The sequence below is a fragment of the Thermobia domestica genome, chromosome 15 (assembly GCF_964235325.1).
Source record: "Thermobia domestica chromosome 15, izTheDome1.hap1.1, whole genome shotgun sequence".
Lineage (NCBI taxonomy): Eukaryota > Metazoa > Arthropoda > Insecta > Zygentoma > Lepismatidae > Thermobia > Thermobia domestica.
Window position 1 is genome coordinate 18,740,029 of NC_137468.1, and position 14,489 is coordinate 18,754,517.

Genomic DNA, 14,489 nt, shown 5'->3' on the forward strand with positions numbered 1-14,489 from the left:
ACTAGCTCAACATGCATCCGTGATTCCATGGAAAACCTTACGAACTGTCCATAAAATTCAAACGTGGGATCAATTGATTGCATCATGCTTAACGAATTCTGTCACCCCTACCTTACTTCCCCCTGATTTACTACTTAACTTGACGTATGAACTGGAACAACGGCTTAAGTCCACAGCGTATGAGTTAGTCATACCTCCCTCAGATATTTCGATTCTCTACTCGTATAAACTTAGTGAATGTATCATTGCGCCTACGCAAGTCATCATGGCTATTAAAATTCCGTTACGACAACGCGGAACTACTTTACAACTCCAACATTTGCGGATTATTCCTTTCCAAAGGGGTAAGGAAGTTTGTCATGTGGATCTACCTATCCAACATATAGTAACCCGATGGCCGTCCAATAAACTTATGACCGTAGACTGTGATTTTTCAAAGGAGACCATTTGTTTAGCCCGTGAATTTCAACCGCACGAATTCTCCATAATACCCTGTCTCCTATCGCTTTTGCACTCAAATTCTTCGGCCATCCGAGACAATTGTCCGCTGAAATGCAAATATTTACCGTCGGTTGATTTATTTCACCGGTTAAATTTCACTACTGTCACGATTCTTGCCCGACGTGGATTGTCGATTCATATTTCATGCCCAGAAACGGACATTCCAAATATGATGTCCCCAGATGATTATGGCAGTTTTTTGATAAATCTTGGTTGTCGATGCTCTGTGCGACTACAAGGGGCTGTACAACAATCTATTTATCCTTGCATTACTCATCACGTGGAAAAAGCACGTGTTGTAAAACTAATTCCTGTGCAATGGCTTCAAGACATACCCAGTGAAACCGTACCTTTCATTTGTCACCCATGTACCCTTCGTTCAGGGTTCCCATCTTCAGAACCTATATTAACAGACTATTCGACAATGTTTATCATTAATATAGTCTTTATGGTAATTACCTTGGTCATCGGACTGTTGTCTGTTATTTTTACTGGCATTACACTGCGTAGACGTGCTCTAGTACGAGCTCGCCGTCGAACATACTGTCAGCAACAATCGCCGCCACGATACTTAAGTGTTACTGGATAAACCCAAACCTATAAAATGAATAACGCAATTAAACACTGCCCATTGGCATACCTTATATTTATATTATGCTAGGACGATAATTACAACAAGTTCAAAAAAAAGGGGGGGCGCCTATCCCCTCATCTCAACATATCACTCTCTCTCCAGATCTCTTTCTCTTAGGAACACTATTATGTCTTATTTTTTTTTTATTGTCTCCTCCTCCTCTAGCCACCATGGAGCCTACACCCGCACCATCTGCGCCTGGTCCATCCATGGATGCTCTACGTGATGAAAATGTTCGATTATCAACTTTTACTGACTGGTCGGTATCTTTTATTTCGCCCGCTTCGTTAGCACGCGCTGGATTCTATTTCCTCTGCAAACCAGATAGAGTGGCTTGTATATTTTGTAATCTGCAGATTGGTCTTTTTGAACCAGGGGATGATCCGACCGAATTGCATCGTCAGTGTTCACCTTCTTGCCCGCTCTTACAAAATTTTCCTAAAGGTAGAGACGAATGTGGCCCCTATCATTGGACGTATATGCCCAATTCCGGCCCAGAGCGTCTCTCATCCTCACAGGGGCACTCCCCCGCCATCGCAGGTACTTCGGAAATCACAATAACTGGACCCAAATATCCACACTACACTCTCGAAGAACAACGATTGGAGTCCTTTTCCTTGTGGCCCCCTGCGCTAGCTCAAACTCCACAGGCATTAAGTCGAGCTGGTTTCTTTTATGCGAAAAAAGGAGACCAAACTATCTGTTTTTTCTGTGGTCAGGGCCTTCATCGGTGGGAGCCCACCGATGACCCCTGGGTGGAACACGCGCGTTATGCGCCCCGCTGCGCTTTTCTCTTACTTCATAAGGGCCAAGATTTCGTCACTCGCGTGTTACAGCCGGCATCCCAAGATCAATCCCAACCTACCCCACAACCAGTAGTATTGCCAGATACTGAGATCCCGGTCGCCGCTAATGAGGTTGTTGAAAATTCCGACCACCCCACAGACAATCACACCCCCTCCCCTCAAAATTCCCTGTGTAAAATTTGTCTACTTGAAGAAGTACAACTGGTATTCCGACCATGCAATCATGCCGCCACCTGTGTTGCTTGTGGACTGGCGGTTACACAATGCATTGCCTGTCGGGCACCAATCACGTCGGTGATTCGTATTTACATCCCCTAACGGGTAGTTGACCCGCTTGTGATTGCTTTGTGCTTAATTGCTACATATTATTTTTCCTCAAATTTCTTTTGTATATACTCTTCCCGGCCATCAAGTGCTGTCAATATATTTGCTACCTGAATTTGCTTCCTTTTTATTACCTTATATATGTTGCCTGACATTTGTTCACCTCACCTACCAGGCTCCTCATATAATGTGTAGTCTTAGTTTTATTATTCAGTATTGTTTCTTTTATTCATTACACTTTTCAGCCTTTAAGGTTTATTGCGCTGAAGTTCTAGGTTTATTTTATTTTATTTTTTTTTTCTGAGGAGTCTGGGCGGGAAGGATTATATACATATAGATATGCATAACTAAAATAAAAAAAAATAATAAAATAAAATAAAATAAAATAAAACAAATGTTGAACAATGATATCAGATATAGAAGTAATCCAGTAGTAACTGATTAAGTGGTACAATTTCTTTTAGATATTACTTTAGTTATCCTTTTATTTTTTATTCACATCGTAAGTTAGTTGGGTTTCTGCTTACTTAGGATTTTAACTTTGGATTTATTTTTTTTTTATTATAGTTAATTGATATTATAGTGAGTTCATTTGTGTTATATAGATATAGTTCATTTGTGTGTTCATATAAATTAAGGACTTTCGAATTTTCATATAACATAACGGAACTCTACTCAGAATAAACACCTAGACTTAATACCTAAAAGTCATGAGACTTTCAAAATTAGTGGCCCCCTCCATAAGCGGCCCTGTTTGATCAATGGAAAACACCACATACCAACAGCTGACACATGTTAAATCAAAGTCAAACATTCCATGAGAGTGAGACACAAATTTAGGACATAAATATACAAACGGGACAGTAATTATCCTTGTAAGGGAAATAACATGTCAAAATAAACAAACAAACGTGTACTCTCTGAAACTTAAAAGTTAATCAAATATCATTGTGCTTTACAAATTGTTTTTTTTAAATTGCTCGCGGATACTTCCTCAAAACCCGTCTCTCAATCAGCGTTAAAAACTAAAAAGGAAATCAACTCTTATCAGGTGACGGAAGTGCATCCGACTCAGGATGATGGTTGCGCGAAAAGTCAACAGCAAAGAACACACCAGCATTTATAACAAGAAAATAGATAAATAAAGAATAAAATGACGTCACAACGAAATGAATAACAATAATAAGGTTGCCTCATAAATCATCACGATTGGGATAAGCCATAGTCTCAGATAAACAATTGACTTTTAGCGATTCCTGGTTCGAGCCCATAAGGGATCCCTTCTTTTGTCCTATATCTAAATTATCGCTCCTCACGAGCGCAAGTTTGTACTTGAATTGGTTATGTAAAAGTAGGCTAGAATCAAATACTTTCAATAGACATTTAGTGGATCACATATCCTCACTACCTACACTAGAGGTCCTGAGTTCGAGCCCCGACATACTCCAGTCAAAATTAATATCGTTGTAAAAATGGTCTCAATTACCGGAGGTGATTGGCAGTTACGAAATTGTAGATCACGTTGAAAGGAAACAGATAAGTCGGAGATCGAGTCCCGACTCAAGCACTTTTTGTATGAGTGACAACCACTTAACCACGTTTGTTTTTCCTTAGGGATCCAATTACTAAAATCACAGATTATGCAAATCGCATTTCGTATAATCACTGTTACATTGTAACTTAGGTCACTCTCTTTCATTGTAGTCTTTCACTTAATTCAGTAATAATAACAATCAGTATGGGATACACCCAGGATATGAACTGAGATTTCATTGACGTGAAGAACTTGAAATGCATGCTTCAAAAGTAACACACTAACAAGTCAAGGAGATAGTACTTACCCCGTAACAAGAAAAACTCCCCTTATTGTCTCTGGAGACGTAAATCTTCCCTTCTCTTCCTTTGTGTTCTCCGAGCAACCGACGATACGTATACTCCAACAAGCTGAAAAATATGAACCACAAAGTTAAGTTCTTATTTAAACTCGTTAGTATCATATTTAATAATTAACATAGTACAATAATTGGCATCCTACTTTATATTTAAAAAGAAAATTTAAATACAGATAACTCTACTATTTAAATCCAGCCACGCTTAACTACCAAGTTCATTAATTATCGGCTAATAAGTAGCCGGGACACTACCCTCAACTGCAGGTTCCCACGTCCAGCCTATAATGCTATGTGTGTGTGTGGAAGAATTTTTTTTTTTTCGTTTCAGGTTTTCCCTTTCAGAAGCCCAAAAGCAGAACCGGCCCGGGTGAAAGCAGTAAAAGGACCAACGCCTTGGAAATAACTGAGTATTCGTTTTCCTTTTTTTTTTGTTTATACTCTGTTAAAAAAAAAAGTATAAGTTTCTAATCACTTAAATAGCACTTTAGTTCAAAACAGAAAAAGGGAATTTGATATTTTTCTTGGTTATTCTTACTATGCTACCTACAAAGGATTGCCGAGATACTGAACAAATCACATTGTGCCCAAGATAAGACTGCCTCCTCTGAGGGCCTCGTTTATCTTAATCTTATAAAGTTCAAAACCCTACAATATTTTTTCAAGAAATCTGTAACAATTGAGACAACACGTTATCAAAGATTTAGCGAGACATTACAATTGTAAACAAAAAAAAAAATAATATACACGTTAACTGAGCATTTATCAAGTGCTAGATTGCCCTATGGTGAGACACGTCTTGTCTTGAACACTATGAGTACATAGGGTGTAATAAAGTGTAAAACTAGAAATGCAGTTCCATTATGAAATCTTGCATGTTTAAAGTTATATCAGTTTTCCTTGATTGTGTTTTAGTTCAATTAGTTGCCAGAAACTTTTATCAGTCTGCTTTAGATAAGTTACAATTATTGTTTTTAGTTAAATTCATTAACAAATGTTGATGATACTCTGGAACTAATTTTCTTAACTAGCATATTTGCAATGGTATAATTAAATTTAATTAAATCTTGTTGAATCTAAACTCTGATCATTAGTTCTGTGGTTTACGAAGTAACCTAGATTAAACTCTCACAATAAAGAAAAGGTAGATAATATTAACATTCCAAGGTATAAAAGATTATATACAATAGACTTCTTGTACTCATGCATGAAAATCTGAACGACTGACCACTTCCGGTCCTCTAAATTAGAAAAAAAAAAAAAAACAATGCAAATATACTTATCTGACAATGCTGAGATGTCACTGGTCTGAAGCTGGCTTCTGTAACAGTATACTAGATGAATTCTCTCAGTTGCGATGCAAAACCCCCTTTTTTTCCCCTCTCTCCCTCCAAACATTCGTCAGCTGAGCTGATAATTTACCAAGCCACTTGTCAGTATACCAAGCTGTATAATTAGCTCACTTCCGCCAAGCTGGCTAAATTCAACTTCCTTTTAACACTCTAGTTCTCAACCTGACTACATCTGAAACAAAAGATACGGCAAATGTATGTCAATATGGCCATTACGTCCTGACGTGTCATAACACACTAGGTATTGCCTCTCTTGTAAAGTACCTCGGATTTACTTACCATATGATTCATCACCCATTAATCATTACAGTAAATGAAAAGAATTTAAAAAAAAAATTCAGTTTCCTCCATCATTATCATTCCACTCACAAAGAAACAAACCTAGTTAGGTACATCAATCAAATTGGGAAGAACTTGTCTTACATTGTTTTGATCTTCATCCACAATCACTGCTTGAACACAAGAGGCCTCCCAACAATAATGTGTGGTCAGCGCACATACACTTATTTTAGGATTCCTGTGTAGTGGTTCAATGAAACAAAATTGACTCTTGGGATATTACTACAATCACATACAATATTTATACCGGTTTCTATACCTAGATTCTGACGATGTGTGGTCAGCACATTCAGGACATCTGAAGGAAAAACATTCTGTAGTCGACTCTCATTTTCGAATAGCCTCATTTTGGGGTAACCTTCGTAGGTTTCATCGATCACTATAACTCTCTTAAAATTGATGTGTGGTCAGCCTCGTCAAAAAGAAATATATATAATGAACAAGTACTGAACAAGTACAAGAAGGATTCAGTGGATAAACAAGTACTCTGCATAAGACAAGGTTATTATATAACGCATTAATGATTATGTAGTCTAATAGTCTCTTTGATTGCAGATATATACCCATTGCCTACCCAGTGTGATGTCTAGAGTAAGGACCACCTCCCCCCCCCCACCGATCTGGTATCTGGAGGTATCCAAGGATCCAGATCCCCGCATGTCGGCCCCATCCAGGGCTGATCCAGAGGGACGACATGGAAATTGATTATGGTTATTCATGTTCAATCCATCACTGTTTATTAGTGGACAACAGTGACCAAAAACCTAAACTTCCATCCGGATACAGAACTTTCTCTGTGCCGTAAGAATTATAAACTTCTACGGTGACAAGAAAATCTCTTTTACCTACGGACAGACTCCCATTGACTTACCTCAGTTCATTGCTTACAGGTGAAAAACTCTTCTCGCATCAGTATCAACACAAAATTTGGACAAGTGATAAGACTCAAAACTAAAAGGAATAAAAACTCCTTCAAATCAACGTTGTAACAAATCATAAGAAGATTGTAAGCAAACGTCAAGAGACTTTAAAACTTTCACATTATCTAAAAGAACCCAATTTCATTGTAATACCCACGATCTTATTCTCTAAATTTAAAAAAAAAAATTAAATTCCTATGGTTTGGACGAGTAAAAGCACAAGTTTGTTTTTAGACATTTTAAGAAGCCTATATGTAAGTATGGTAATCGAGTTACACATTTTCATTCCACCATGTTAAAGTCCGTAAGTTTTGGAACCCTCTGTATAGCTATCTTTTGGCAAACACCGAAGTGAAAAAAGACAAGGAAAGTAATTTATTAAATTATCCATTGCACATTGTAGTTAACTGTTGCTCAACAACAGGTCACCTTGTTGTCTCCATAAAGAATTATTCTCCGCATAACTAAAATTACTTACACTAGGTATTTAAGATTTAAAAACAGAAAAGTTCACCACAACGGAAACCGAGGCTGGTTATCAGTCAAGGCTAGTAGATTTAAAGACGAACGGAACATACTTCCGGTGTGTTTTAAAAACATATCAACCATTGCTTATGTTGTGGTTAACTTTTGCGTTTAAAATCTATTCTATAAATCAACATACTCCACTAACATTACGAAACATGATGTAACTTGATTTCGAAGATTTCCTTTGTAACCACAAAGAAATCCCTCTCGATTGCCTGTTATAATTAAAAAAAAAAAAAAAAAAAAGAGACATGAAATACGGATGTTGATACCAATACTGATGTTAATAATTATAGGAATAGGAATACTAACAATACTAACCTATAAACCCCCCCTAATAATCCCCCTAATTATAAAGAAACGTTATGTAATCCCCTGCAAGAAAACATGTCCCCTGGTATAGCAAATGTATCTACATCCCTGGTTATTAGATTTTGTATCTGATATTACCATAGGCCATTAGGGCATAAGCTAACACACTAACCATAGGGTCAGTATTTTAACCATTCAGACTCCCCCTTTTTTTTCTAACACAACCTCTCATGGATTCATGAAAAGAAGTCTAGAGTTGTTATATGTAATCCTTAAGTGCGCTAAAATGCACTACTTGGTTGGTAATGTCTGAATATTGTCAGTATACGAAAAATATCAATGTGTGTAGCGTAAAGCATACCACACAGGATGAGAGAAACCAAATCGAGGTCGAAATAGCAATCAAGCTGAGTAGAAGTTTAGAAAAACACATGTACATACTATGATTACCCTGTATAGAACAGAGCTATACAGTAAGTTTGTCATATATTACATTTTTATTGCATTATTAATATAAAGAGCAATAACTAATAATGTGAGATGCATTTTTGATAACAATAGGATGAGTTTAATATAAAATGCGTATAGACGCACTTATAACATTTATTAAGCATTCAGCAACTGTTTTAAACTTTAGTTGTTAATTACTCAAGTTATTTTACATATGCGGTTTAAACATTTAGTATGCAATCGCTTCTATGTTACAAATAAATATATGACCAGATATGTAATGGAGTACTCAATTATTTTCAAAGGTTTACTCAAGGGAGTACTCAAATACTTTCAATACATTACAGGTTATAAAATATTCACTTGATTCTGGAAAGTAGAATATAGCCTATGACTTATGAAGTATAACTGGTATATTGAAACAACATAAGAAATGTTGTTCACAAACTGTAAAGCACAACCCCGCAGTAAGTTTAAAAAAAAAAATTTTTTTTTTTTTTTGATCATTGCATGTTTTCCCATTTGGCTTATACTATAAACAATGAAAACTTCTGTTGTAATTTTTCGTCTATCTCAGTCAAACTTTAAAGCGCTTCACGCTACTTCTTTTTGTTTGAGTGTATGTAATGTTAAAATTTCTTTCATGTATTATTGAATAAACTTAAAAGCCTGCGACAAGCACAGTTAACACGTATAACTATACTTGAACTCAGTACCGTAGATACAATTGTAATTAGCAAATCATTGGATTCACAAAATCTTACTTTTCTTTATAATATTAGAAGTTGTACTCATAATCGGTTCGAAGTCATGCTTAATAATATGGTTAGGAATTGGTTTTAAAAAAAAAAAAAATCTTATTGTGAGTTCACACGAAACCTTTTGATAATTATACGCTAGAAGGCTTCCAAGATTGTAAGGTTTCATTTTACATATTTTAATCTACTATTTTGTTAATGGAATTGAGTAACATTTAACCGTAATATAGTTAGTTATGACACATGAAATCTTACAATCACGCTCTCTTGCAGTTTAGTCGTGCATAATCTCCAATCCCTCAAGAAAGTTTTGTTTTTAGTTTTCTAGCGCCTGACGTAAGGCCAGTTCTATATTAACCCTTTAACTCCCAGCAACTTGCCTTGGACGACCGTTTCTGTAATTGAATATTAATGCCAGAAAGATAACTTTCGACATTTTTTTTGTTTATTTTTTTTTCCGAGGTCGGCGGATAACTGTTACACAGTTGTGCCTCGAAGTCCTAAGCCGGACTCACATTATGGGCGAGACGCCCGCGCTTTTCAAATTGTATGTGTAGTAAGGAAAAGAGAGATAGGGAGAGCGGAGTCAGTTGAGGTTTAAATTGGTTTAGCAACCTGATGCCTCATTGACACCAATCCACACGCATGTATTAGTGGTATGACCCTAGCTTTGATTTTACTCAGATCACAGAGCTGGGTCCTAGAGGCAATAATTAGGGAATACCACGAGAGCAATAAATATATGAAATCTATTATGTAGTTAGAACTAGGTATAAAACAAAAACTGTAAAAAGAAATGTAAAATAGGAATTTCAATCCCGGCGTGATAGAGAAAAAATCATAGAAAACACTAGAAGTCTTAACCACTATTGAGCATGCGCGTGAAGAAGTCTCTCCCAAGCTCGTTGAGGCTCGTGACGTCGCCTGTGAGCTACGTCAGAACTGGCAGAAATGCGTGGGACGTAACGCCTTTATAAGGGAGGCCTGTGTGCCACTCCGGTTGATTCTACGGACGGACGACTAACAGTGAACTTCGCTTTGGTTCGGGACACTCTTCAGAAAAATCAGGTATGTGCTAATTTTTTCTAAGTTCCCCCTCCACACGGGATGAGCACTTTGAGATTGTTTAGTGATCAATATGAGTTTTATTTTCAAGTCCCATCAATCCGAGACCACATTCCCTCTTCGAGACTTAACATGTTTTCCTTTCGGGCCAATGCAAGTTGCTATGTACAAAGTTCACACTTTACTATTTTCAATAACTCGCGGTTTAGCATAAAAACCTTCTAGCACCCATTGAGTATTATAGGGTTGTGCTCCCACTTGAATAATGTAGAAAAACTTCCAAGTTGTAACTCCAAGTAACCGATTTTGTTAAATTGATCTGTATTCTTATTTTTTTTTTTAATAAAAAGTAAAGTGAAATGGTCTCTTTGATTCAGTCAAGCTATCCCACCTAGTTAGATTCAACTCACAGTCTTCAAGTGTTACCTGGGTTTCGATTCCTAGTACCAAGCTCTACCACTAATAGTGCATTTTCTCATCATCTTCGAACCAGTAAGCCGACGACGTTTTCGAAACCGAGGCTAAAAAGGGAGTTGGACTCCGAACCAACTTTGTAATACTGGGTGGAGAGTGAAGAAGTGATCTCAATTACGATTTCACAAAAGAAAGTGTACATAATTGCTACGCCAATCTCAGAACAACAAAACATCATACATAACAATATATATATATATATATATATATATATATATATATATATATATATATATATATATATATATATATATATATATATATATCTTATGTTTCAACATTTGTTTTCGTTATAAGCTGATTTCTCTTTTTTTCGTTGTGGGTTATGTTTTGTGTTAAAGTTCTCACTTGCTTCTCCTTTTTCAATTGTTGATCATCGCATATGTCAAATACCTTATATAACTGAACCCAAGGCGTGTCCGAATTAAAGGCAACTCCTCTTTGCTAACAAAGGATAACCAAAAAGATACATGTACAGTACATATTGGATATGCTTTCAGAACTCATTATAAAGCTACACCCAAAATGAAATCAGATACAAAACTCCCGTAGTCTTTCTCACTGGAAAGCTTCACTGAATCAGCAAATGTTAAAATTATTAAAGTAGTAGACGTGGGAAAGGGAAAATTTAAGAAATTAAAAAAGAAAAAAATCTTCCGAGAGACACTGGATTAGAAGTCATTAACTCCTGTGGTGATGTCATCAAAGTAGCTGCCATGTTCAGAGACATAGGAACATATCAATGATTATATCTTCATTACCAATCATGATATTATAATGTTTCAACATACAATATGAAAGATCTTGAATCAAGCTATAAGGAGAGCTCAGTAACCTCTTTTAGGAAGAGCTCAGTAACGTCTTTTGTAACACGAATAATTAAGAAGTTCTAGTGACGAAAATTTGAAAGTGAGTAACTGGTAAACATTGCAAGAAGATAATCTCTAAAACGATTTTCATGGCATTTGTTTGCAAATCTTGAGCAATAGGTATTGTTAGGGATAATGAGACCCTTCTGAATATGAATTTGGATGTTTCCATGTTGAATTTCGCTTCCTTCTAGCCAAAATCGAAGATGACGGCTAGAATGGCTGCAGCATAAATTTGTTTTTGGAAAATAGCTACCAATATTGCGTGTGCTCTATTATTTCCTATGTTTTCGGAGTCCAAAAATCTATTTGTGACCTCCCAATTACAATCCGATCACCGGAAGGGGTTCAAACCAACATAAAAGTCAAGATGGTGACCAAATTTGATGAGAAATAATAAATGCTGTATATTAGAATGTGCAGTTTCATTTACCATATTCTTGAGGTCAAGAATTTCATTCTTGTTACTTAATTCTGATTCTGATACCGGAAGTGCTCAAAAAATCAAGATGGCTCATAAAATGATAAAATGCCTCAAGGTATAGACAAATATGTTCTCAGAAACAATAAAGCACATCTTTCTTCAGGAAATGAGCTGAAAACATAATTGGTATCATTCTCCCCTTCCTCTTCATCCATCACAAACTAGTGGATCTATCCCTATACCAAACTTCAGACAGGATCTTGTATTAAGCTACAAAAAAGTCATCTAACATTTTGTTGTCAGACGAACGGTTTAGTATTATTGCGGCAGTAACTTGAAAGGGAGTGAGAAACAAGAAACATATGTATACACCTTACACTGAGAAAAAATGTACGTGGCGTACTTAAAAAGATAGGTTACATGAGTAATTCCTGTAGTTTTTGGACTTAACGTACAGCAGACGTATAACTGAAAACGCATGTTTTATAATACTTTCTGTATAAGTGTTCCATTTGTACGTACCTTCCGTATGAAACAATGTAGGTTATCAGGATCTCACATACAAATGGACGTATATTACATATAGCTGACGAAGGTAACAAGTATATGCATGTGATATATAGGGCTACTCAAAATTGTTAGATGCCAGACATCCTGCAACGGCATGATGTAACATCTAAGGGCAGTGCCTATGCAGCATACGGATAACGTATGCTCTGTATTGATTTCTATAGTAAGCAAGAGGATAACGTATATTTATACAATATACCGCTGTCCGGAGAACGGATTTTTCTCTGTGTATATGGTGTGTTTTAATATCTACGTTGATCTTCACTGATACAATTTAAGTCAGTTCTTAAGTATCAACAATGACTGCACCTCTCTTTTACTTGTATGATATTATGTATTCTAGCTTGTCCATATTGATCTTGGCTTTAGCTGATCGGAAGAGTTTGCAGTTATCTTGAACTATTTTCCATCCCCGCGAAACACCTCCAATTCATTCCCATCCGCTTGTTGCAGGACAAAGTTTCCCGAGGAGTTTAAGATATTTTGCCTTCTTTCCACGCTCCTACAAGATATGACACGCGTCTACTTCTGTAAATATTGGTAAAGTTACTTCATGAAAAACGTGAATAATATCTCGAAACGAATATAAAGCTTTTTGGGCCATTCCCAAGTTCCCGACAACACCTCTGTAGATGACGAATCATTTCTACCCATTCAATCCTTCGTCGTTCCAATATATCATTCCTCAAGTTCAGTGAAGATTGGAAATAAGGTCAGACGGGTTCTCTCTACACAGCAGAACTAGGCAACTCAAAATATTCCACTGATATGTAATGTTCTGCTGCATCACCTGATGAGAGCTAACCTTCAGTGTTCTTTACGGACAAATTGTTTCCAAAGAAGTTTTCAGCCTTGGATCCGCATGAATAGAGATACAAAAGTTTCGGAGATAACACCGAATCCTTTTGGTCAGCTGACGGCGAGATCACTATGGACAAGCTAGAAGCGTTTAATACCATTCAAGTAAAAGAGAGTTGTCGATCTGTAAAATTGTACTTTGCTTTGTATGCATGTAGAGATTAAAATAGAATATATGTTGCTTCCTTATCATCCCATTTTAATTGCTCTCTTAATAACTCCTAAACTGTTCGTCTGACAAAAGTACCTTAGACGACCTGTTTGAAGCTTCATATGGTATATGAAAAGTTACAAAATCCTACTAGTAACTTAAGAGTAGATTTTGGGAATTTGGACTGGTGGTGAATCAGCCCCCCTGTAGGGTAAGAAGAGTCTAAGAAGAAGAATATGTACCACCCAAGGGCGCCCATCAGGGGAACAAGGTGGGGCGCTCGCCCCCTAAGAGGAAATAGTACTTGGGAATATCTAAAGCCCGATAGAATTTTTACATTAGTTATTGCAAAATTTGGCACTATATTTGAAACCTCGCATATATTTGCCCTCCTTGGAAACCACAACATGGACGCCCTTGGTACCATCAATTATGTATTCAGTTCATTCCGAGGAGGAAGATATGCTATATTGCTTTTGATTGCAAATATTTCCATAAATTGATCCAGTTTTGGAAGCCATCTTGCGTTCTCGAGTACTTTCGGCATCAGAATCAGAATATAGGAAACAACAATGAGCTCCTTGACCCTGAAAACATGGGGGGGGCGAATGCCTAACATTTTAACATGCAGTACTTTGATTTCTTCTCGAGATTGGCCACCATCTTCGCTTCCATGGTGATATGGGCTACTTCTGGTAAGCGTGTTGTAATTGGGAGATCACAAATTGATTTTTTGACAACAAAAACGTGGGAAATGAGATATGAGATGACAATATTTGTAGCTATTTCAAGAAACAAATTTATGCAGCAGCCATTTTGCCACTATCTTGGATTTCAGCCAGAAGGAAACAAAAATTCAACTTGAAAACATTCAGATTCATGTTTCGCAGAGTCTTATTATACAAAAAAGTTGCATATTGTTCACATGTTGCAAACAAATAATGTTAAAATCGTTTTAGAGAGCGTTATTCTGAATTATTCAGCAGTATACCACACACTTTCAATTTTTCACTTCTGTAACTTCTTAACCGTAAGTGTTACAAAAAAGCTACTGTACTCTTTTGTGGCGTAATTCAAAAATCTCTCAAATTATTTATTAAAACATCACAATATTTTGACTGGTGAGATATGATAATTTAAGTTCAACTATGTCTCTCGGTACGGCGGCCATTTGGATGACGTCGCGTTGTAGCCACAGAAATCGTTATCTCTGATCAGGTATCTCTTGACAGTTTTATTATTTCATCACATATACATAATCACTA

General features: G+C 36.6%; 1 protein-coding gene across 1 annotated transcript; it reads left to right on the plus strand.

The window, feature by feature from the left end:
- The first annotated feature begins 1,305 nt into the window (after window positions 1-1,305).
- LOC145671435 (baculoviral IAP repeat-containing protein 7-B-like) lies at window positions 1,306-2,259 on the plus strand. The gene has a single exon (XM_081740622.1). The coding sequence runs from the start codon at window positions 1,306-1,308 to the stop codon at window positions 2,257-2,259; it is 954 nt and encodes a 317-aa protein (XP_081596748.1).
- The last annotated feature ends 12,230 nt before the right edge of the window (window positions 2,260-14,489 follow it).

What these genes read in the sequence shown, in the direction of transcription:
- LOC145671435 (XM_081740622.1), top strand. Translation starts at nt 1,306, where the DNA reads ATGGAGCCTACACCCGCACCATCTGCGCCTGGTCCATCCATGGATGCT.